The 26,183-nt window shown below is 48.2% G+C and overlaps 1 protein-coding gene across 1 annotated transcript; it reads left to right on the top strand.

Moving 5' to 3' along the window:
* LOC116890057 lies at window positions 1–24,095 on the top strand. Its single transcript, XM_032890825.1, is given in 8 exon segments — window positions 1–241; window positions 4,757–4,945; window positions 10,366–10,482; window positions 13,898–14,014; window positions 19,122–19,240; window positions 20,695–20,718; window positions 20,720–20,786; window positions 23,872–24,095. Coding segments are annotated over 8 exon segments (984 nt in total). The 5' UTR covers window positions 1–114.
* Window positions 24,096–26,183: the final 2,088 nt, after the last annotated feature.

Raw genomic sequence — 26,183 nt, 5'->3', positions numbered from 1 at the left:
TCTAGCTTACCCTGCAGTGGTTCCTTGTCTCCCAAAGCCCTCGAAGATGAGTACTAAGAATCTGTGTAGAGGGAGCGCTACGTTCCCACCCTTGGTAGATAGCACAGAGAAACCATGAAGGCAGCTCAAATGCTGGGCCTTCTGGCAGCGGAGGATTGCTGGAGCACTGCTGGTCTTCAGTGTATGTTAGAAGGCCAACAAGCTTCCTCTGTTGGCCACAAGCAGCAGCAGCAGCCACGAGGTAGGCACTGGAGCAAGCAGCACTATTTTCTCTTGGGCCTCCTCATATCTGGGCCAAAGCAGGGATGCGCTGCCCACTCATTAATCCTGCAAATGCTCTCACAGACCTGCCTGATCCAGATCCAATCAAGACAATCTCAGATTAAGCATCCTATCCGTGTCATAAAATATTATGTTAATATATACTCGTTATTTAAAGCCTTAGAATTTTGCCATAGTAAAACTGTAAAAGGCAGTACTTACGTCACGGTTCTGAGTTTGTGCCAGGAGTTCAGAGGCCACACAGCTAGTGCCTGTGGTACTGGCTGCTGCTTCTGGCCAACTCCCTCAACAGCCTGTAATCCGCTGGAAGGATGTGGTATCTGCCGTGAGTACCTTACTTTCGCCTTTCGGCTGCTTGTCTCTGACAGAGCTCTCATGCACTAAGTAGGAAGGGAGCCACTGCACGTGCTGCCGGCGTGGAGGTCAGAAGACAGCCTCCGGGAGTCTGTCCCTTCTCTTCCCACTGCGTGGGTGCCCAGGATCGGTCCTAAAACTTTGCCAGCTGGGCCACCTTGCTGGCCCAATATACTTGGTTTTATGCTTCATAAAATATAACTCTCTTTTAAATCAAGGTGAAATTCACATAAATTTGCATAATATAAAATTAGCCACTTTAAAGTGAAGGCAGCCACACTTAATGTGCTTGAAATTTATGCAAACACCACCTCCACAAAGCTCCAAAATGTGCTGAAAGAAAGCCCTTTAAACAGCTCCCATTACCCTTCCACCAGCCTGGGGCGACCACCACCCTTCATCCTCAGTAGACTTAGCTATTGGTAAATAGCTTTGTTTTTGCTTTTTATAAATACTGTATTAAGGTGGTTGGAGAGGGCTCAGCTGCTAGCACTACCCACTGCTCTTCCAGAGGACCTAGGTTCAGTTCCCAGAACTGTATGGAGGTTCACCACCAGTCCCAGGGATCCAGTGCCCTCTTCTAACTTCTGAGGGCACCCGGCACAAATGTGATACACACACACACACACACACACACACACACACACACACACACACACACACACTCACGTGCAGGCAAAATACATGCACATATAGAATAGTAAGAAGTAAATATTTTTAAAATATGCTATGTTAACAAACATCGTAAGAATTTGAAACACGCAGTTCAGCTGTGTCTTCACCGTTGTGAACAAGGACTCAAGAGCGTCTTTACACTTTACCACTAAGAAACGCAAGTCTTTCTCCACGGCCTGATGACCACCGGATTTCCCATGTCTATGAGTCTGTTTTAGACTCCTCATGTCAGCAGACCTGATGGTCTGTGTTTTCCTGGTCTGTTAGCACAGCTGTGCAGTGTGTGGCCTATTCCAGGCCCATCCATACAGCATATATCAACACTCCTCTCCTTTTTTGCTGCTCAGTAATATTCTATTGTATGGACGTACCTCAGTTCCTCTGCTCACTGGACTGCATTTGGGTTTGACTACTATGAATAGTGTTATGGATGTGTATCCACACACACAAAAAGTGTGTAGTTTCGTTTCTCTATCTGAAAGTAGAATTAACCGTGTCACATGTTAGTCCTATATGTAGCTTCTCGATAAGGATGATTTTGACTGTTGCTTTGATTTTGAAAAAGAGTCTTGCTATACAGTCCAGACTGCCTTTCTGCTCAATATCCTGCCTCTGCCCCCTAACTGCTGGGATCACCGACCACCTTACTTGGCCATGTTTAACCGGTAAGGTCTCTGGCTGTTCCTTTCATCATCATAAATTTAGTAAGCCATAGTTCAGCCAACAAACTAAGCGGGCAGGCCCATGGCTCAGAAGGAGGGAGCAGATAGACTGTTTCCTACAGTTCTTGGGGAGAGGTAGAGCCCACCCCGGTGAGGTACTCAGCAATGTGAACACTGGGTCATCCCAGTGGCTGCATAGCAGTGGGATGGCAGCACTGGCACTCAAGGGTCAGGGGTCAGACATGCTAAGTTGCCTTTGAAGTGCAGTTTCAAAGACAGCTCTGAATCAAGTAGAAATGCTGCACTAAATGCAGTTACCAAGGTGCCCTGGGATGGCCAGCCATTTCTCCAGAGGTGATCTGTCTGTCAGGAGAAATCAGGGTGACATCAGGACCAGAGCAGAAGCAGTGTGTCAATGCCTCCTGCTCACCAGCCCAGGGGCAGAGTCACGCCCTTAGTCCTCCTTACAATGACACACAGTCATCTCAGTTGCTATAACAAAATATCATAGCTGGTGTGGCTTAAAGAACAAACAGTTCTCAAGGACGGAGCTGACAGGTCCAGACCGTGGTCAGTTTTCCTGGCTTATAGAAGCCTAGTCTCCCTGTGTCCTCACACAGGATTGGAGAGTTTCAATTTCAATGTTTTTCCTTATACGGACATTAATCCTATCATGGGGCCCCACCCTTATGACTTCATTTAGTCCTAGTGACAAATGTTCCATCGCTGAGCATCATGGCATCAGATGTCAGGGCCTCAAAATATGCCTGAGTGGGGATGGGTACAGATATTAGTGCATGGGCACATTAGCCGATGAGGTCCCTGTTACATAGCTAGAAGTGTGCCTAGAGATGGGGTGTGCTGGCCCACATCATGCCACTGACAGGTGGCCCAGCAGAAGCTGGGTCTGAACCCCAACAGGCCAGCGCTCATGCTCTCTTAACCACTGCTGGGAAGGCCTCATGGCAGGCACAGAAAACAGCTTCCTGTCCCAAAACAGAGGGAACCAAGAGCCAAAAGTAATCTCGAAGGTCACCCAAGTCTAGATCACAGAAAACTGAAGTCGGGGCTGCCCTTACCCGGCAGAGCTGGAAAGAAAAGCTCTAATCCCTGACCCTTGCCAGGCCGGTCTAGCCACAGTGGGTCTCCGCTCCTCTCTGTTTTAATGAGTCATTCTCTCGCTGCCAGCAGTGTGTGTCACTGCCCACAACCAGCTCACACCCCCGGCTCTTCCCACTTGGAGACACCAAAATGACAAGCCAGCTGATTTTATAGGACTGTTTTTAACATCATTTTAATATTAGGAACAAATCTGCTTAGCTGTTAAAATGGGTAAATTGGGATCGAGCTGAGTGCCCACGGCATCCTTGATCACTCTAGGACCAGTTCAGGCGACTGGGTAAGTAAGCTAGGAAGGTTCAGTGTGGGGGTATGGGGGGGAGGATGGTGGCTCCCCTGCTTGGTGCCTGCTGCCCTTAAGTATGGAATCAGATGGCTCTGGTGAGAATTCAAAACAAAACTAATCCTTGATACCATTCTTCTTCCCTGAACCTCAGATTTCTTATTTGTAAATTAGTAATGATGTTGTTTACCTCAAAATCGAGCTGTGGCGAAGACCAGGCAATTAAATAAAAAGAAGTGAAGCTTGTGGGCAGGCAATGTGGCCTATGTTCTCCAGGCTCTGTTGACTTGTAGGTTAACCAGTTCATTTCCAGGGGATGACTGACCAGCACCAAAGTTAAACCATGTAAGGAACAAGGGCCTTGACCTTGGAGATGGAAAGGCACAAAGACAACGTTGGATTGGACACAATCATGGCAGGCACTGAGGCTAATGGGCATGGCAGAGATTCTGCCTGTTGCCCAGGGAGATTGACACAGAGGTGGAGACCCGCCTTGTACCTGCCTTGCCTGGCCACCAAGGGTCTCCCTGGCCCAGTTGTCTTTTTCCTTCCAGTCCCCTTATTCCCTTTTAGAGATCACTTTGCCTTGGTGGAGCAGGAAAACAGAACCTGTGGGGTCGGAGCCTCTCACCCAGGAGCCACCATATAGTAAACCAACCCCAACATGTGTTGGCTAAGAACACACCACTCACGGCGTCTCAGCGTTGTCTACGGAATGCTTGTGAGGCACTTGAGACAACTGCCCCACTCCTCAGGGCAGTGTAGTGTGTAGATATTGTTACTCTGCTTTAAGCCCTGGGAACCAGCTGTGCTACCAGCCCCCACCCAGGTTCCCTTGGATCTGCAGATGAAAAACAACACACACACACACACACACACACACACACACACACACACACACACAGAGGCCAGTTAAAAATGCCTTTGCTAACTCAATGACTGCCCTACCACCCTAGGCATAATCTGATAGAGCAGCCATTGACCATCTTAACTGAAAACTCACATGGCTGGTTGGCTTTGTCTCCTGTAGCTACTGCCTCCTTCTCCTCCTCAGTTCTCTTGATCCTCCCTGTCCTCTGTATCTGTTAGCTCTGTGGGGTCTCTGTATCTGTTAGATCTGTTAGGTCTGTGGGGACCTGGAAGTCCTGCCTATTCTGCCCAGGTCGTTGGCCATCGCTGGCCCAGCCCATCACTGGCAGCAGCACTTGGGAGAATAGGCCCTGAACCTTACCTGGGCAGCACAGTAGAACTCTCCCTGGTGGCAAAGGTGTGAATAAGCTGCCCCCACCATCCTGAGAACATGAGAACAGGAGGGCGGACCTTGCCCCTGGCCAGTTGTGGCACTGGATAATCTGGCAGAGAGCTCACCCTGGTGGTTCAGGTGCAGGAGAGCTGGTGACTGACCAACTCAGCTACCGCCCAGGCCCAGGTCTGGGCTTTGAGCTGGCCCACCCCAACATCTACCCCATCTATGAGCTGCTGGAGTGTGTGAAGGGGCCAGTCCTGCAGATCCAAATCTGCAGGATCTCCACAACACAGGGCAACAACATAATATCTGAGAGGAGCCCCAGTGAGGATCCAGGATTGAGAGTGTAGCAGAAGCCAGAGGCTTCAAACCAGAGCAATGGCTCACTGCAACGAACATTTGCTCTGCGGTCAGGAACAGGTTAATCACATCGTTCAAGAAGACATGGAGGATTCTTTAGAGAGTGGTTTGTTATCAGTTTGGTCTCTTCTATCTGTCCCTCTCCCACTCCTACTCCCCCCTCCATCTCTGTCCGTCAGTCTGTCTGTCTATTTTATATGCTTCCTGGCTTATGTTATAAGGAAATAAGAAGGTCTTCACTACATGTGGCCCCTTGATCTTGGGCTTTACACCCTCTGGACATATGAGCTAAATAAATTTCTACTATGTGTGATTTATCCAGCCTGAGGTTTTCTGTTCCAATAGCAGAAGACAGGACAAAAGGTACACATGACAGGTGAGACAAGAGGAGGCTGAGGGGTTCCCCTAGTGGCCAGGTGTTATACCTGAGCCCTGCTTTCTACCCCATCTTGCTGTTCTTTGGTCTATGTCCCTTACTGGCTCCTTCTCTTCCTGGTTATGTCATCATTTATGTGGGGGGATGGAGGGACTGCTTGGTCTGAGTCACAGACCTTACCATGTCCCCAAACTGTCCCCTTCCAAAGCACCTTGAATGTAACACAAGTCTCTCTACTAATTCATGCCTTCTGACTCTTTCCACTTTGGACTTCACCACCTCCATAACTACTTCTGGTGGATAGGATGCATCTCAGTGAACAGTGGCATGCACCACAGCTCTGCCTTTGGATGAACTAAACCCTTTCTCTAGAGCAGTGGTTCTCAACCTTCCTAATGCTGTGACCCTTTAATATACTTCCTCGTGTTCTAGTGACCCCGCCATAAAATTATTTTGTTGCTATTATAAAACTAATTCTCCTACTGTAATGAGTCATAACATAAGTATCTGTGTTTTCTGATGGTCTTGGGAAACCCCTGTTAAAGGGTCATTTGACTCTAAATGGATCACGACACATGGGTTGAGAACTGCTGATCTAAAATAGCCTCTCTGTCTTTCTAATAAATGGTTAGCCTTCAGAGCTAGCTCTAAAATGCAAGCTTTGTGCTGCCCCCTTGTGGGTGGGATTCATGCCTGAGGGTCCCCAAGGTGCTGATGAGGCTGCCCACAGTGGCTGGTGAGTCCTTCCTTTCAACCTTCCCAGCAGATAAGGCCTCCCTTCTCATGTTTTCAACTCTAGGCTTCACAGCTGCCCCGCCCCACCACCAGTTCCCGGAGCCAGCCCCAGGAGTTATCCAGAGAAGCAGAGATCTTGTGGCCTCTGGCAGATAGAGTAATTCTGCAAGTCAGGATCTTGGGTAGTTCTGCAGAGGCTCAGCAGATGAGAAGTGGGACCAGAGATTTCCAGCTGAAATGTCAGCTACACATTTTTTTTCTTTTCTCTGGTAAGACAAACTGAAGAGTCCATTTTGTCTCCACTCTAAAACTAGGCCATAGATTATTTGATATCCATCCTAGTGTAAGGTATTTTGCTTCTGCAATTGATCACCTGTCTGAGTTGCTCTGAGGTGAGAAGCTGCAGTCTCTGATTTAGCACCTCATACTAAAACAGCAGGAGGCTAGGTAAAGTAGCCTTTGTTCTACCTCAGGAAGGAATAGCATTTCTCTAAGTCCCAGGAAGAGAAGGGGATGGAGGCCTGTCTCTGCCCTTTGTTTCCAGCACTTGTGCCACTTTCAGAGTGCGTTCACATGGTAAAAAGTTCACTACAAGTTTACATATACATTCAGGTCATAAATTAAATACGTTTATAACAAAGACTGTCTACATGCATATCTACTAGGAACAATTATCTGGGTAAACATTTGTCATTTGTCACTAGCCTGTAGGTTCATGGAAAGTTAAAGACTGTAACTAAGCTGTCCTTAAAATATAGATATAGATAAACCCAGTCAATATCTTATCTCCTGTTTTTGCACCTGTGGTCCTGTGGCAGATATCTTCTTTATGACCTTCAGTTAATGGTCTTTATGACCCCTTAAAATGTACCCTAGATTTTTAAAGTCTGTTGTTATCTCAGAAACAATTAAACAGTTCTGTTCTAAAAGAGACTCAAATGTCTTTGTCTGCATTGACATTCTGAACAATGATAACCCTAACATGTGAGTTGTTTCTACAGAAAAACGCAATTTGTTCTTACATACTATACTATGTGAGCCTGGGGTCTTCCTTCAGTGAATTTCAGACCCTTACAATGAAACTACCTCTGCAGAGCTCTGCGTACAGGACCATGCATCGTCTGTGTTTCTGTCCCTCCTGCCATTGGTCCATCTTGCTGTTTTCTCACCTTGTGAGAGAGGGAGACACCTGTGGAGAAGGAGAAGACACAAAGAAGACACAGGATGAGGGTTCTGGACAGAGTGCTATCCCCTGTGACAATACTCTGTTCTCCTGGATTCCTCCAAACACTCCTGAGGTTACAACCTTCATGCTTTGCTGAGGACTCCAAACCTTTCTTGGAAAATGTTCCCAAGCACAAGGATTTTACATGGTTTTGCTACAGAGTTTATGCCAAAGACAACAGCATGTCAACATGAGGCCAAGGGAGGGCAGAGGGCAGGTCTGGACAAAAGGACCTGAGAAGCTTCCAAATGTGGCACTTTGGCCTCTTGCTATCTGTTGTAATGCTAAATTCTATACCGGAAGGACTAGGCCCAAACGTCACTTCTTTTTTTTTTTTTTTTTGGTTCTTTTTTTGGAGCTGGGGACCGAACCCAGGGCCTTGCGCTTCCTAGGCAAGCGCTCTACCACTGAGCTAAATCCCCAACCCCCCAAACATCACTTCTTATGTTTACAAGCTTTTGTTGAGCAAACCTTGTTCTTCGATTTAAAACTATTGGCTAAATAAAATTGGGTAGGTTGGTGGGCCTGACCTACATAGTGCCTATCTTGGGCCAGCCAGGCCTATGTAGTGAGACCCTGTTTCAAAAAACAGGTCTTTGAAATCAGAACAACAACACCTACTATGTTAAGAGCATGAGCCCTCTAATTTGACCACAGCAAAGACTCTAAAATCCAGTCACTCAACTAAAGTTTACCTCACTCTTGCAACATGCTCAGTCCAGGTCCACATTCTTGTCCACCACACTCATTTCCAGGAGTTGTTTCAGCTTCCTGGGGTTGAGGGTGTTCTCCAGGTACTTCTGTATTAATGTGTCTCTAAAACCCCCACAGCAGAAAGAGCATCCATGCATATGGAATGGGTCACTCACACACGCCACATTGTATTGACCGGAGCATGATGGGGCCAAGGGTTTCCAGAGGATGAGCAGAGAATGAGCAAGTAGGAAGCCCCCTGCCAAGACAGGAGAGCCCGACTTTCTGGTGATAGCTGTGATGTCACTCCAGAGAAATCAAGACACAGCTGGGAAGCACACAGTCACATAGAGAAGGGACTGCTCGGAGGCTAGTGAGCCCCATTCAACACCAAATGACTAGTGTCAGGGACACAGCTTTAACCTTGAGCCATTGGTCCCCTCTGGGCTTGGGTACTGCTGTGTCATTCTTAGCTGAGACTCAAGTATTAACTCTGAGAATATAATAGTTCTACATGTGTGTGATGAATTGACAGAACATTTGTTCTCTTTTGTGAGACAGGGTCTCATTATGTAACCCTATCTGGCCCGGAACTCAGATCTGCAGGTTAGGTTGGCCTTGAACTTGTGACCCTCCTGCCTCTGTCTCCCAAATGCTGGGACTAAAGGCATGAACCACCATGCCTGGTGAAGACTGCAGCACTTATAAAGTCTATGAAAATGCTTGTGTGTGTCTCCCTATCCAGTCATCCCTCTGCCTTAGACAGTTAGGGCTGCTATACCAAGATACCACTAGACTGGGAAGCTTAAGCAACAGAAATTTCTTTCTCTTAATTCTGGAGGCTGGAGGTTGGAGACAGAGAGCCTGGGCTTCCTGATGGTGATCCCCCACACGCCTTGTCTCTCACTCTGTCACATGACAGAGTGAGGGTTTGTGTAGCCTTCCTACAAGGTCACTCTTCATGAGGCCTGCAATCTCGAAGCAAACACCTCCCCAGAGCTGCCTCCTCTTCTCCACCTACCAGCACATGGGATCTGAGGCTTTAGTGTATAAACTGGGGAGAGACACAAGATTACAAGGCCCAAGACAAAATATTAACTCTTTTTTTTTTCTTTTTTTTCGGAGCTGGGGACCGAACCCAGGGCCTTGCACTTGCTAGGCAAGCGCTCTACCACTGAGCTAAATCCCCAACCCTCAAAATATTAACTCGTAGTGAAGCACCATGCTTTAATATGAACTCACAGCCACTTATCAAGGGGCACCTACTTGTGTTCCTGTGTTTGTGATGGCTGACAGCCTGGCTTCCATTGTCCCTAGGAATGTCCCTGATGAGAGACGCTCTGACCTTGCTTAGCTCTTACAGCTGTTCTGGATTAAACGATATGGTTTCTACTCGGACCTTCCTTGGAGACATTTAAAGCCACTCATCTGTCACCAGTTTCCACATCTATGGGGTTTGTTTGGAGATAGCTGGTACATTGCAAAGTGTTTTCTGCGTTCCTAGGGAGGGCTACACAATAATTAGCCTGGTAGGTGTTCTCTTTCATCTCTGTGAGTCCATGTATATAACAGAGACGTGAGGAGCACTGATGGCCAGACAACCCAACAGGTGAAAAGAAAGGAAAAGGAGAGAATGCAGTGTTCTACAGTTAGGAAACAACAGGAGGTCCCAATACGGTCAGAGGCAGTCAGGGGACAAGAACGCTCAAAGAGGCTGCCTTTGACTCTTCTAGAAAACCTATCCAGGCTCTTCCTGAATATGGCCCATGTGATGGAATCATGTGTGGTTAGTTCATCTTCCCTAGCCTGCAACCCACCTCACTCAAGAGCTAATTGGAGTTATGGTCCTGTCCTCCACCCCTCTATGTAGCCCAGGGCAAGGTATGGGCTAGATGTCGACACATGGTGATCCCAGAGCCCAGCACAGTGACAGACTTGGAGTCAATCTTGGTTGTCTGAACAGAGAGAGGTGTTTATTACAAACAGAAGCATGTTGGCAAAGCTCAACGTTCTTATCCCCACATCTGCTTTGCTGTCTACCCAGTCCCCAGTGCAGAAGACATGAGAGGCAGGGCATAGCAGGCAGTAGCCCACTCACTCAGGGGCACTTTTGATACTGCATTTATGGGGTTGAAAGCAGGGCTTTGGGCTGGGCGTGGTGGTGCCAAGACTTCAATGTTAATATGTGGGATGCAGAAAGAAGTGTGAGTTTGAGGCTAGCATGGTTTACATAGTGTTTTCTGGACTGGCCAGGGCTACATAGTGAGACCCTGTCTCAAAAACAAACAAAACAACAACAATAACAAAAAGGCCAATGCATGGCTTTGCCCCTTACCTGGACTGCTAATCTCTCAGCACCTTATAACCTACTAAATGGGAATGATGATGGCAGTGCTGATGGTGCTGATGGTGGTGGTAGTGATGGTGCTGCTGGTGATGGTGATGATGGTGGTGGTGATGGTGATGATAGTGGTAGTGGTGGAGGGGTGGTGATGGTGGTGGTGATTATGATGATGGTGGTGCTGATGGTGTTGATGGTGGTGATGGTGGTGGTAGTGGTGATGATGTTGGTGATGGGTGATGGTGGTGATGATGGTGGTGCTGATGCTGGTGGTGGTGGTGGTGGTGATGGTGGTAGTGGTGGTGATGGTGATGGTGGTGGTAATGGGGTGATGGAGATGATGGTGCTGATGCCTGTAACAAGAATAAAATGAATTGGCACCTTGGGACCAAGATCATAGGGAGCAGAAAGGATTAAAATGTTGGCTATTGTCATCATTAAAGGTAGAAAACTATTTCAGATACATTCTGGATGTGACTCTGCAGTCCTTTTGTCTTTCTCATGACTTGCTTAAATGTCAAACTTCAGTTACCTTTCTTATTAAGAGCATCTTATAGGAGAGCACTGGTGCCTCACGGGTTTCAGAGTGAGGCTCTGGTGATCACCCACACACCACCATGGAGGCTTGGTTATGAAGTTCTTCATGTGAAATCTTTTCTGGACACAAGCAGCTCACAGGTTCCAGCTGATTTGTAGGCTGTGATTTTGATCTTTTACCTCTTCTCATGGTTTCCTGTGGAGTCACCTCTGCCAGGACAGAACTAGGTCTTCTATACCTCTTCTCTCTGTGTGATCAAAGAGAAGCTTGCACAAAACTTAGAAGGCAGAGAAAGCTACTCTGTGTTCTCTGTCACTGTGGCTTAAACAGAAGGACAGACCCAGAGTGCTAGACTCCAGCTTGGTCTCCCTCCTCCTGACTCTGTGGCCACCACATCCCTACAAGCTTCTCAAGGTTCAGCCTGGCTTCCCAGCCCCCTGCAATCCCTACCCTGTCCCTTCCTGCCAAGGCTATGGCTGACCTTTTAGGCCTCCTTCCTCAGCGTCTGTCACAAGTGTGTGAGGCCTTGTTTGTGTTTGCTGGGATGGACACTGGCTGTTACCATGATTGGATTAGCCTCCCCTCCCCCTTTCTCCTCTCCCCTCCCCTTCCCCATGTACCCCCATGGCCTCATCTTTGGGAAATCCCTTCACTTATCTGGGCTGACCTTTTGGTTGTTAGGTTGACAGAAAGGTGCTTCGTGGAAGTGACATGTATATCTTCTCGGCCAAGACTAAGAAATTCTAGCAGCTCCCAAGAAGGTGTTGTTAGGAGCCCCATGCTGTCCAGGTAGGAAGACTAGCTAACCAGCTGGAGAGAACGAGGAAAGCCTAAGGTTTCAAAATTAGGTGAGACGATCAGCAACTCTGCCTGTCCCATGGTCTTGACTGAGCCCAGCCTCCCAGCCACTCCAGTGGAAGAGCAAGAAGAGAGGTGATGAAACAGAACCTTCTGGAATATTCCTGCCCTGGCAGCAACTGTAATGAGAAAAACCTCAGCTATGGCTGAAGAAAAACTGAGGACCAACAACACAAGCAAACACACAAACCTAGCTGTTGGCTGGGTGTGGTGGTGCACACCTTTGGTCCCAGTGCTTGGAAGCCAGTGGAAGGCAGATCTCTGTGAGTTTGAGATCAAATTGTGGGGTTGGGGATTTAGCTCAGCGGAAGAGCGCTTGCCCTAGCGAGCCGAAAGGCCCTGGGTTGGGTCCCCAGCTCCAGAAAAAAAAAAAAAAAAAAAAAAAAAAAAAAGAAGAGATCAAATTGTTCTACAGAGAGCATTCCAGGACAGCTAAGACTACACAGAGAAACCCCATCTCGAAAAAATCAAACAGCAGCAACAGCAGCAACAGCAGCAGCAGCAGCAGCAGCAGCAGCAGCAGCAGCAGCAGCAGCAGCAGCAGCAGCAGAAAACCGTTATAAACTTTTTGGAGAGGGGAGGGCCAGTGAAATGGCACAGTGCATAAAGGTGACTGCAGCCAAGCCTGAGGATCTGAATTTGAGCCCTGGGAACTACAGGTTAAAAAAAGAAATCCAAATCCTAAGAATCGCCCTCTGACCGCCACATATACACTGTGGTGTGTGCCCCAAATAAATGGGAAAGAAAAATTTAAACCAATGAACTGTTATTCTTCGATGTAATTACAAATTCACAGAGGAGATGTAAGAATATACGGTACCCCAAGCTCTCATACCCAAGGGTGGGAGCAGGAGTCAAGATGATCAAAGTGCATTATACGTGTGTATGAAAATGTTATAACAAAATCCATCATTTTATACAACTAATATGAGCCAATCAGTCTTTAAAGATCCAGTCACCTTTCAGCCAAATTTCTCAAATATTAACACCACCCCCTAACCCCACGCCAATGTGGATAAGTGGCAGACGTGGTTCTTCTTTATTCCTACACGAGACAGCTTGCATCTCCTAAAAATAGAAATTCTATCTTACATAAGCATAGTACAATCAGAAAACTCAGGAATTTACATTTGATGATACAGTACCTCAGTGCCTTGCTTAGATTTTCCCAATTATCCCCCAAATATCTGTTACAGCACCAGAGAGCCTTGGCTTGTGGGTCATAGTCACATAGTTCTCCAGAGCTGCCTTTGACCTAGGCTGGCTCTCAGCGTGTTTTGCTTTCTCCCTTTTGTGACAGTGGCTCTTCTGAAGCGTATCCTCCGTTAGTGTACTGGTTTCAGCTCGGGTTTACCTGGCGTTTCGGTTCCCGATGATCCTGGATTTGAATATACGGTTCTAGTAACACCTGACAGTTCTAGAATTTCATGCAAAGTTGTTTTTCTTTGTGGTTACTGCTTAAAGGGTAGCACCTTGATCCAACTACCTGGGACACACTATGAGGCTCCAGTGCTTAGCGTCCCTGAGTGACTTCATGGCTGGATCCGTCACCACACGACTGTCACTGGTGATGCTCCACTGATTTGTTCTTTCTGTCTTTATACGTTGGCTTCTGTGGTAAGAGCGAGCCTCGCCTCTCCCTCTCACTTACTGATATTAGTTTTAACTCACTGGCGTCTATTTAAGTCTGTGCACTACGTGTAACCTGTTAGCCCTGTCCCTTTATCTGAAGCTTAACGTGCCCCTCGTTCGATTTCCAGAAGCCTCAAGCCCCTCCATCCTCATGTCGCCATGGTTCTTTCCGCATTTCCAGACTTTTTGGCACAAGATGTTTCAAGCTCGTCTGGTACTCTCTGCCACGGCTTTTAAACCAGTCATTTCCTGAAGGGCCCCGGTTCCCTTCAGAGGGGACTGGTGTTTGGAATGTAGCATCTGGCCGTGGGCATTGCTACTTGGGTGCCATTGCTTTTGTCCCCTCTCGTGGACAGACCTAGGATACATGCATGTGATTATATCCACACACGTGTATAGCCTACACCTCGTGTGTGCGCGTGCTTAGGGACTTCTTGTGTGGCTGTGCGGATGTGCGTGCTTGTGGAGGCCAGAGTCCGTGTGAGTTTACCTCCCCTGACTGCTTTCTTTTCCCCGAGGACTCATGGGTGAGACTAGCTGGCCAGCGAGCTTGAGGGGCCTGGCTGCCCTCTGCATCAGCAGCACTGGCTGTGATGCGCAGTGCCACACGCGTGCACCACCACACAGGCTTTCACGTGAGTGCTGAGGACCCAAACCCAGCTCCTTCTGTTTGTGTGGCAGACACACTTTACTGACTGAACCATCTCCCAGCACCCCCCATACACTATTTTTGTATTTATTTTTATTTCTTTTTTAATTAAAAAATTAGTACAAATCATGTTAGTCTGTGTGTTTATGTGTATGAGCGTGTGTGTGTGTGTGTGTGTGTGTGTGTGTGTCCAAGTGTGCACACACTTGTAGGAGTTCATTTTCTCCTCCCACTGTGTGCATTCTTGAAGTCAAACTTACATCATCATGCATGGTGGAAGACACATTCGCCTGCTGACCCATTTTTTCCACCCTCTACTTCTTTTCTATTAAAATCACTAGTTCCAAGGCTACAGCATGGGGTTGGGGATTTAGCTCAGCGGTAGAGCGCTTGCCTAGCAAGCACAAGGCCCTGGGTTCGGTCCCCAGCTCCGGGGGGGGGGCGGGGGGCAACCAAGGCTACAGCATTGCCTCAGCACAGGAGAGCACTTACTGCTCTTGTAGAGGATCCAGTTTGGTGGCTCTGCTGGGAGGCACGTCTGCCTTGCCACTGAGGGGGGCCCAGAGCCCCCACAGCAGCACAGGCAGAGCACAGTCCGCAGTGGGGGTCCTGGTCCATGTTTCCTCGGGTGGGAAACTGTAGGGTCTAAGATGGTTGCTGTGGTCTTCAGTCTCCTGTGTATCCAGGCACTACTGCGGTACTTACCACTGGCAGTGGGGAACGGGGGTCCCAGGTCCGCTCTTCCTTCTCTTCAAGGCATCTGCCCACCAGGAAGGAAGCCAAGTGAGAGCTGAGGGTGTGGAGGGGCTGAGAGAGAGAAGGCCTTCTCCAGGAGATTTAGGCATGGCTCTTTATGGCAAAGTATTGCCGCGCCACCCGCCCCCCCCACACACACACAGAGTGATCCTTGAAGAAGAGATAGTCTGTGCTCGTCCAAACTGCTTTATTTGATGGTGGATGAGAATGCATACATCTTACTCGTTGTGAACCAGGGAGGAAATTCCTTTCACAGAAGGAATGCCCAGGGAGGTACGCTCATTGGCTGAGCTGAACACTCACTCACAGCCTGTCTAGAGACCTCACTAGCATGGAGAACTCCAGGTCTTTTTGCTATGTGACTGATTGTCACAGTCCTCTCAGCGGGGTGTCATGGTTACATGTTCCAGACCAGATAGTTTGGAGGGAGCTGGCTCTACGCCTGCCGTTCTCAATTCCGAGATTCCCTAGGCCTGAGCCTGCTCCCCCTCATCAGTTTTTCTGTCTAGTGGCAGGGTCCACTTGCCCACAGCTCACAACCTGTAACACTTGTTCTGACATCCTCTCCTGAACTCTGTGGGAACCAGGCACTCACACAGTGCACATAAATACATGCAGACAAAACACTTATACACATAAAATGAAAAAAAAATCTAAAAGAAAAAAATTAAGTTCAAACTATGAGTTCACTTTTTCAAGTAGCGAAAACTCCAGGGTCTGTAGCTGCTTGTATTCTTATGTTAACTTGGGTCCCTAAAATTGTTTGCGTGGGAGTCTGTATGTCCACATGTAAGACACTGAGGGACCCCAGCTGGTTCTGATTGGTAAATACAGATGCCAGCAGCCAATGGCTGGGCAGGGCAGACAGTGGTGGTACCTTAGGATTTTCCTGGGCTTGGAATCAAGAGGGAGGGAAGGAGGAGATCCGCCATTCTGGGAGAAGGAGAAGAGAGACGCCATGCCTGAGAAGAGAGCGTAGCCGCCATGTAGGAGCTGGGGAGAGCAACCCCAGAGGGCTGCACGACTGGGTCCAGGGCAACAAAGATGGAGTATAGGATTTAGTAATACCTTGGGATTATCAGAAGGAGGTGGATTAGCCACATGGAGGTTAGGAAGTGACCCAACCATTGAGTTGTAGGCATATTAAAATATAAAGACGTAATTCTGGGGTTCGTGAGTAAACTAGGACACAGCCGCACCCCCTAAGCTGACCCGGACTACACTGGGTGGCAGGCTCGGAATCCAGCCTGAGGCCATCCCAAAGGCTTCTAAGCTGCCTCGAGAACCTAAGGCTAAGAGCTGCTGGGAGCGCCTGCTGTTTTCGGCTGTGTGATTCCTTCAAGAACCCAGTACATTGGGGTAGGTAGTGAGGAATGCACAGCCACCGGGATTTATTAAGACATATCAATGTTACAGGATCCTATTTCATACTCATGTCACTTTCTCACTCCTGAAATCGTAGATAGCAGTTACAAAATTGCTGACCAATACCCCTGAAGAAGAAAAAGTAAACCAACTTGACTTGAGTTTGGTGTTTCTTAGTAGTGTTTGTCTCTTGCATCAAGGTAAATAATCCAAAACTTTGGCTCAGAAGTTGCTTGGCAAAGTCATTGCTGTTTTAAGCCACCCATATGGGATGGCTTGTTTTGCAAGAGACTGTGGAATAACTTAGCATTCACCTCAGCCAACCACGTAAAAGAGGAATCAGGCATCAAAGAATGACAACAGTTTGCAGGAAGGATTTTCACCTGACTCCTACAGGATAGACACTCATTGCTACTGACTCCTGATAGGAAATTAAGCAGTGGCAATGGCAACAGCCGTAAGCAGGTACCTGGCAAGCCCACTCCAAGGTGTCCCCCGGAGAAATCACAACAAAGGACAGACCTAGTATAAGGGAGATTTACTGTGGGGGAAGGGAAGTGAGTGGGGACCTGGAGAAGGGGCAGAGGCCATGAGGACAGGGGTGGGGAGCAGTGACAGATGGAAAGAAAGGCTTGCCCAGGAACACACGGAAACAGGGGGAGAGCAAGAGAAGATGGGGGAGGGAGAGGAGGTGGTGAGCATTTCTTTTACGTGGCAGCAGCACAGGTAGTGACGGAAGCAGGTGATGATACAAGCTATTGCTAGGTCGCTGTTGGGAGGAGCCTAGCAGAATTGTCTGTAAGCCACTAACTCCTCCTAGGTGAGTCTAGATGAGCAGTTCTGGCCTAGAACTCAAGAATGTTTACTGTGTTTGTTAAACCTGGGTCCTAGATAAGGGTAAAGCTGAGATGTCTTTGGCACAAGTCTCTTCAGGCCTGAGTCTCTACCTTAGCTGTACCTTACCCTGTAAGCTGCAGCTGCTATGGGTGTGAGATCTGGAGGGAAAGCACACGGTGTACATTGGTTTGAAATCTCACAGACATCGTCATTAATTCATTAATTCAGTTTTAAATTCAATTTAACTCACAGTCTCACTGTGTAGACCAAACTAATCCTCAACTTCCAGACTCAAGTAATTGATCAACCTCAGCTTCCCAAGCATTGAAGTTTTTTATTTGTGCTACTCATCTAGTGTGTTGATGGTCAAGTACTCTCCTGTATCTTCTGATACAGTGGGAACCTTGATGTCCACCATTCGTGATGTGTTAGCTGGAAATGAGACATTCTTTCATGGTAGTTTGAATGAGAATGGCCCCATTGGCTCCTATCTTTGAATGCTTGATTCTAAATGAGTGGAACTGTTTGGAAAGGATTAGGAGGTGTGGCCTTGTTGAAGCAGGTGTGGCCCTGGGGGTGGGCTTTGAGATTTCAAATATTCATAGATTGGATGTAAAACTCTCAGCTACTACTCTAGCACCATGCCTGCCTGCTTCCTACCATGATGTCATGAACTAAGCCTCTAGAACTGTAAGCAAGCTTCCAATTAATGCTCTGCTTTGTAAGAGATTCCTTGGTCAAGGTGCCTCTTCACAGCGATAGAACAGTGGCTAAGACACCTGGCATGTACTACCATCAGCACACAGGTGAGATGACACCCATGATGCTGAGAGAAGCAGCTGCAGAAGTAGTCTCTGCCTTTCTTAGCCAATGGAGCACCAAAGTGTGGACCAGCATTGCCGCAGGGAGGTGGAATGGGCTTCAGAAGCTACTAGCCGGAAACGTCACCAACCATGATCATGAAACCATCTCGCCTGGCTATTCAGGAGCTATTGAAGGTGGGATGACCTCATAATAAGAGGAGAATTGACATCATAATCAAGAGAAGAGCTTTGAGTCATTTCAACAGAATTTCCCAAGAGCAAATGACTTCTTTATTCTGTAGCCCAGGTTGGCAAGATGGGTCATGACCTAGGTGTAATTCCACTTCAAGTGGGAAACTAATTTCACAAGAATCTTGAAGGCAGAGCCTACAAGAAAAGTAGCAAAATGAATTGCTATATTAGAGTCCCAGGGGCTCACATTAAAGTTAAGAAACTAAGGTCAATTTGGAGAGAAATTTCTAACTCAGGGTATGGGGTTACAGTGTTTTTAAGCCCAAAATTCACAAATATCTGTGTCAAATTATTATACCAATCAGGATTTAGGAATGGGGGATTTCCTTAGGAACATGTCTTTGTTGTACACTTACCCTGCTCCCATTGGTTGGGGTATTCAACTGTGGCAGGGGACTTGCCTTGTCTAACATTTGTGTCCTATCTTGTCTACCAGGACGGGACCTGTCTAACATGCACGTTTTAACTTGCCAACCAGGATGTCAGTTACCCATACATGTCTTTTTCTGACAGTTCCCAGGGAGGTTTTGGGAACTTAAATTTACTTGACCACTACTCAAAATGGAAGTCTTATTCCAAATATTTTTTTTTAAATTGGTGCAGGTGTCTCTCTGATGTTGGCGTTCATCACAAGGGCAGCTTATAAAAGCAAATACCATAAGAGTTCATATATGAGGTTCAGGAAGTGCTGTTACATGGCCGGTTTGGGTCCAAGCTTATTGGGTAACTATATAATAGTTCTCCTGACTTCTATTGTGATTGGTTTCCAGGTGCACAGAACATAACAGAATACATAATCAATCTTGGCATTGGAAAGTTTCCTAGTAACAGCAGAAACACATGAGAAAGTTTCCTGATAATGGGAGGCTGGCCAGGTAACAGTCACCTAGGCCTTAACATTCCATTTAGGTCTCAGTATTTTAACTAGGTCCTAACAAAAAAGGCCACATTTTACATCCGCTCTTCCCCATCTCATGACAAGAGACTAGGGCATGGTGAGGACTCACAGCAGCCATTTTATAATGATCTGCTCTTGTAAAGCCCAACCAACTCCAGTTTTGAGAAGAAACTCCTGACCAGGGGCTAAACTCCAGTTCCAAGAGGAGAACCACAAAGTCCACTTGAGCAAACATCCTATGGCAACCCCTCCAACCCTGCCCCTTAGCAACAGCCAGTCAGGCTACAACAGCAGGGTCAAGGTACACAGAGATACCTAAGACGTCCTTCGGAGAACAGATAAACTAGCCACCCTGTTTGTTGGGTGGTTTTGCTCCATGTTTGGTTCCTGTAGATTACAACAGAAATGCGGTTTTTAAAATACGAACTTGCTGATTCCTATGGAAACTCCCCAAACTTGTTGTAATAAAAACACTGTATGGGGCTGGAGAGATGGCTCAGCGGTTAAGAGCACCCGACTACTCTTCCAGAGGTCCTGAGTTCAATTCCCAGCAACCACATGGTGGCTCACAACCATCTGTAAAGAGATCCGATGCCCTCTTCTGGTGTGTCTGAAGTCAGCTACAGTGTACATATATATAATAAATGAATAAATCTTTAAAAAAAAACAAAACCCTGTAGCCCTAGACAGGAGACTCTCACCTCTGACCTGCTGTGACCATGATGGTGAGAGTCTATGCTTAAGAGCTCCTAATAAAGACCCTTATGTGTTTGCATTGGGATTGGCTCCTTGGGGATCTTTGAGGTCCCTGCCACTTGGGCATAACACTCTGGCATGAATGACTGTGTAACCACAAACCCATACATTGAACTTCAGTCTCCAGTGCAGAGATCAAAAGGGGTGCCATCTTGGAGATGATTTGGTCCTGGCATGGAACCCCTTGTGAATAGAGCAAGCAGCCTTTTAAGATGCTATAGGGATCGTGTTTGACACCTCTATCATGTGAGGGCTCATAGAAGATGCGATCTGGAAGGAACCGCCCTCACCAGACAGAGTCTGGATGAACCTTGGTTCTGGATTTCCAGGCCTTCAGGACAAAGAGAACTGAAGCCACAATTCGTTTTTTTCATTCATGTGATGTCCCCAGATCTAAGCTGATGTAAACTATCGTCCAAAGGCCCATGTGTCAAAGCCTTGGTCCCAAAGGTGATGCTACAGGGGAGACATAGAACTGTTAAGAGACAGGACCACCATTGAACTGAGAACGGGGCCCCCATTGGAGGAGTTAGAGAAAAGATTGTAGGAGCTGAAGGAGTTTGCAATACAACAATGCCAACCAACCAGAGCTCCCAGGGACTAAACCACCATCCAAAGAGTACACATGGACAGACCCATGGCTCCAACTGTGTATGTAGCAGAGGATGGCCTTGTTGGGCATCAATGGGAAGAGAAGTCCTTGGTCCTGCCAAAGCTGGACCCCCAGTGTAGGGGAATGTGGGGGAGGTGGAGGAAAGGTGAATGCTTGGGGAGGAGAACACCCTTATAGAAGAAGGGGGGATGGAAGAGGGGGGTTATGGATGGAAAACCGAGAAAGGGAATAACATTTGAAATGTAAATAAATAAATTTTAAAAAAATCCAATAAAAAAAGGGAGGGAGAGAGAGAGAGACAGGGCCTAGTGTGTCTTAAGGCCATTTGGGTTCACTGTTGGAAGAAATCGTAGTTTCTCATCACGCTTTCTTTTCTTCCTGGCCAGGGAGGAGGGATTTTGTTCTTCCATGTGGCCCCGCTACAGTGCAGTCCTCGCTACAGGACTGAAGCAGGGCCAGGGCGGATACGTGAACACCGGTGAGCATGCCGAAGGAGACACCTGCTCTTCCAGAGCAGGAAAGGAAGAACAGTTCAGAGAGGAAAATGGCTCCAAGTAAAAGCTTCACAACAGCCCTCACACTGGGTTCAGACAGACGAGACCAGTGCTCGGACAAATGTCAACTGTGTGCGTCTGCTGCTTGTGACTGGATGAGCGTCTAGGCTGTGGTGGGGGGGTTCTGGCGGTGGACGTTGGCTCTGCCAATGCCGTCTCAATGACCCTGCAAGCTTGCTTTATAGTCCTGGATCTCAGTTTCCTTCTCTGCAAAATGGGGGATAAAGTAATAGCACAGAGAAGAGCAGGTTTAGCTCCATGGTTGAGCACTTTTGTGGGGCCTGGAGTTTGAGCCCCAGCACCACACAAAATAACAATAATTAATAGTAATAGTAATAATACTACAAATAATGGCCTCACTGTACCAAGCATTTTGTCATATGGCATGTGTGTGTGTGTGTTAATTTACAGCGGAGAAGGGTTTAGGTGTACCACAGCAAGTATGGAGGTCAGAGAACAACTTGCAGGAGTCATGTAGTTTTCAAAGTCAAACTCAGGTCGTCCAGCTTGGCAGCAACTGTCTTCAACCTCTGAACCATCTCTCCAGTTTTGAGACAAAGTCTCACTGTGTAGTCTTGGCTCACCAGAACTCACTGTGCAAACCCCAGTGGTATGTAGCCCTGGCTGATCTCAAACTTAAGTGATGCTCCTGCCTCGCCTCCCCAGCGCTGGGATCACAAGTGTGTGTCACCACATCTACTTCAGATTCCCTGAATGTGAGCAAAAGTGACAAACTATGAACTGGGACCTGAGCACTCTGTTGGGGAGAGGAGAGGAGAGGAGGAGGAAGCCGTTCTGTTCTCTCTACCCAGGTGACCACCTCTGTACCTGGAGGTCTCTTTAGAGGAGGGACCCCTCTTTCCAGAGCAGCAACTTATGAAAACAGCAGCTGGCAGGACTCGGCCTTGGTGGAGGGATGGGGGGGTTGGGAGGTTCCCTAAGACACAGCCCAGGCTGGGGGCGGGGCTTCCCCTCCGCCTCAGTCACTACTTGCAGCAGTAGCTCTCCTGGTTGACTTTCGTTGAAATCTGAAACCTCCCTGCACCTTGACCCTCACAGATTTTCCCTTCTCCTCGTGCCTCTGGCACACCGATTCCCACTTCTGTGTGTGCCTCCTGGAAGCACTGACTGACCCAGATTTGCTGTCAGCCACACTTCTTCCCCTGTGGCCATAACCTCCTGGCTCTGATTTAGTTCGTGGCACAGCTTGAGAGGTTTGCAGCTTTAATAAAGACTGATCAGGAAGCATGCTGGGTCCTCCTCTGCAGGCCCGTCACGCTCATCTGTGGAACTGTACACTGCCTCCAGATCGGGGCTGAGCAAGGCAGCTGATGGTCTGGCAGAGGACAGTCTTGGTAGGACCCTAGTCATGGGAATATGTGCTTTAGGACGCAGTCCCTGTTGCAAAGCCCCTATTGGATATGTGTTGTTGTCCACAAGCCCTGCTTATCTTAGAGAGAAAGAGAGACCGGGTAGAGAACATTGGAAATGGAGACACACTTGCCAAGTAGTGCAAATCAATACTTAGGGTGCCTGAGAGGCCGGGGGCGGGGGGCTGTGCACTTTGGAGGAAATGTGCTTGTGGATGAATTCCAGGCAATCCCACAGGTCATCTGTAGCACTCCGAAGCAATATGTTCTGAAAGTGCTCCTTCAAGGGTTTCCCAGAGCCACCGAGAGGCAGATCTGCAGAATGACCATGGGCTGGGGAGGCTCAGTGATAAGTGTTTGCCAACAGAAGTCCTAGGTTCAATCTCCCAGGACAGATGGGGCTCGGGAGACCACAGAGCTGCACAGCAGAGTCCCCAGGCACACAGCTGGAGTTCAGACCGATCCCTCAAATGACCACAGAGAAGCTGGTGGCTCGGTGGCACATACCTGCAATCCCAGCACGTATAAGGCTGAGTCCTCAGCCTTTAACACTGCAAGCTTGAGGCCAGCCTGAGCTACCTAGCAAACTCTAGGCCATGCTGGGCTACAAAACAAGATCTGTCTTCAAGCACAACAAAGATGAACCTGCAATGATGGGAAATTGTTATCAGGAAAGGGTCATCATCAGGAAAGGGTCATCATCAGGAAAGGGTCATCAGGAAAGGGTCATCAGGAAAGGGTCATCATCAGGAAAGGGTCATCAGGGAAGGGTCATCAGGAAAGGGTCATCAGGAAAGAGTCATCAGGAAAGGGTCATCAGGAAAGGGTCATTAGGAAAGGGTCATCAGGAAAGGGTCATCAGGAAAGGGTCATCAGGAAAGAATCATCAGGAAAGGGGTCCCTTTTCCTTCCCACTGCAGTCAAGATGCCCTGCACATGAGTCTCTCAAATCCAAGGGTAGAAACCACTAACACAGCCCACCCTTTTCCCACCTTTTTATTCACAAGGAAGGAAGGAGGAGGAGGAGGGGAGGAGGAGGAGGAGGAGGAGGAGGAGGAGGAGGAGGAGGAGGAGGAGGAGGGAGAGAAGGAGGGAGAGGGAAGGGGAGGGAGGGGGGGAGGAAGAAGAGAAGGAAGAAGGGGAGGAAGAGGGGGAAGAGGAGGAGGAAGAGGAGGGGGAGGAAGTAGAGGAGGGGGGAGGAGGAGGGGGAAGAATTGGAGGAGGGGGAGGAGGAGGGGGGAGAAGAAGTGGAGGAAGGGGAGGGGGGAAAAGTGGAGGAGAAGGAGGAGGAGAATCAGCAGCTCCTGCTGCCCAGAGACTTGCTCAGTGGTTACACAGCAAGTTAACACGAAAGGCTGAGGAGCTGAGGAGTTAGAACCTAGGGCACAGTCCAGGTCTTGTTCTCAACTGTTGCAGGGAGCCACCCTCTCCAGGAATCTTTAATCTTTATTTTATCTCAACTTCATGGTTATGCCAGGTCTGTGCCTACGTCGCTAGGATATAAGTGCTTCAGGCTGAGTGGCTTAGGGGATGTCTCAGTTTCTTGTGGTGTTGCCAGAGAGACTTCCGGGCTCTCTCGGTTACCTTCTAACAAGCTCTACTCACAGACACTCACGTTTATTATGGACTAACACTCCAGAACAGAGGCAGCAAGGCCGCGAGGAAACAGCGGCTCCAAAGCGGATGAGCCTGGCCCTCAGCCCTGATATTAGGCTCTCAGGCATGCCCAAGTTCTTGTGGAGCCTCGGGTGCCGGGAGGAGCACAGCGCCTGCTTTGCAGGCTGCTTCACCGATGCCGATGACAGGAGTGGGGCCCTGGCACTTGTTTGGTTTCTACGGCTGGGGAGTGGAACCGCAGAATAAGACTTTACCCTGAGACCCACAAAGGGTTGCACAGAGTAGCGGGAACATCGGTGTATGTGGCAATGAAGAAACATTGCCAAGTTGCCTTATGGGATGGCACAGAATTCAGAAGAGAGGTTCAGGTGCGAGCAGAGGCAGTTCCCAATGATCATTCAGGAAAGAAGACTCACGTAGGAACTGAGGGGAGGGTGGTGGAGCGGGGGACTTGAGGAGGGGATGAACAAGGCCAGGCCACAGACTCAGTGTGAGTGGACTGTGGGGAATCTTAGGAGACAAGGGCAGAGGGCAAGGCACTGGAAGATGAGAGTGTCTTCTATGCTAATCAACTGAGCCTAGACAATGAAAGTTCCCTCAGGGGGACGGTGAACTCACTCTGGTTCATTGTCTTGACATAAACTCTTAACTCTCCCAAGGCTGAGAGGAGCAAGGCCAGACCTCCTCAGTTTTATCTCTCAGAGTCCATACCAAAGTGTTTTATTTTATTTTTGTGTTTTTGTTTTGTGACAGGGTCTCATTCTGCAGCACAGGCTGGCCTGGAACTCTGGGATCTTCCCGCCTCGGCTTCCAGAGTGCTGGGATTCCAAGCATGGTTCACCATACCATGAATTACCCTGTGTTTTAGTGGGAAAGGATTTGAGACCTGAATGACTTTACTTTGCCAGAGTCGCATAGCTGACAGAGGGCAGACCTGAACTTCAAACCCAAACCTTGGAATTCCTTAGATCCTTGGATCTTTCCAGTTTAGATCGCCCTGTGTTCTCTGGTACTGAGCAAACAAATCGCAAACCACTGTGACACATGGCAGGGTTTGGCTGCAATTCAAATAAATGGCAAGACATTAAAATCATTCAGGGAGCTTGAAAAAGAGGAATGTTGACCCCTAGGCTGCAGCATATCACTGAAATCAGAATCCAGGGCTGACAGGTATCATTGAGTTTAAATCTCTCAGATGATTCTAGTGTGCAGTCAGACTGTGAATCACGGAACTAGAGCCTTGCACACAACAGGTCAGTCCCCACCATGGCGGGCCTCAGCCATCTTGAATGGCACGCCATCTGTGTGGTCTACAGGTCCTTCTGTGCTTGCCTCATTGGCAGGCGGCTCTCTCCCGCCCTCTCCCCCTCATTGCCATATTGCCTCTTGATTTGGTCTTCAGACTCTTGGCGATGACTAATTAATCCTTCCGGAAGCATCCAAGAAGACCTACTTGTGGGTGAGCCATCTGGAGCTCCTCTTTGCTGGACTTGGCCTCTGGGGAAGAAGAGGAGGGAGAGTGGGAGGTGACTCATCCTTTGGATGAAACACCGCCATTGTGCCTCCACAAGAAAGACTGTGGTCTCGGGGGTTCTAGCTTTCTCCCTGGTTTTACAGTAGCTCTAGATGGGACATTTTCTCTCTCCCGTACATTCACGTCCACATTTGCCCTGTAGACAGAGACACTCCACGTTATTCCTGTTGCCTTTCACAAAGTGAACCTGGTTGGTCTTCAGTGACGTGTGTCTGTGAAATGCTCGCATGGCTTCTTTTCTAACAATATCCTCGTTTCTAAATGGGGTGGTTAGGGTAGAAAGCACGGAGTCATCAACTACTTACTAAACACTTGCTCTAGGACAGAGAAAGTGTGGTCACTGCCCAGGTTCCCTTTTGCTCCATCTCAAAAGAGAAAATAAGTGAAGGGTGACTACAGATAGAGCCACACTCTCCATAGACCAGGGCCTTAGCCATGGGCTCCTCTTCCTCATGGAGCCGGTAGCGGCTGGGCAGCCTACAGCCGGACACTACAGAGGGGCAAACCCCTGTCTCAAATGAGGTGTGTTTCTGCTCTGAAACTCAAGGCCAGCATTGGCCTGAAGACGGTGTTTGCTTGTGTGTGTGTGTGTGTGTGTGAGAGAGAGAGAGAGAGAGAGAGAGAGAGAGAGAGAGAGACTGACAGACAGACTGACAGACAGACAGACAGACAGAGAGAGAGAGAGAGTGAGCATAGAGTTGAATCAGTGGGGAGGATCTGGGAATAGATGAGGGAGAGAACCTCTATCACAATATACCATATTGAAACAAAAAAACTATTTCAAAACAATTAAAACAAAA

This window comes from Rattus rattus, chromosome 1 (assembly GCF_011064425.1).
Source record: "Rattus rattus isolate New Zealand chromosome 1, Rrattus_CSIRO_v1, whole genome shotgun sequence".
Taxonomy (NCBI): Eukaryota; Metazoa; Chordata; class Mammalia; order Rodentia; family Muridae; genus Rattus; species Rattus rattus.
This window is presented reverse-complemented; position numbering and strand designations above follow the sequence as displayed.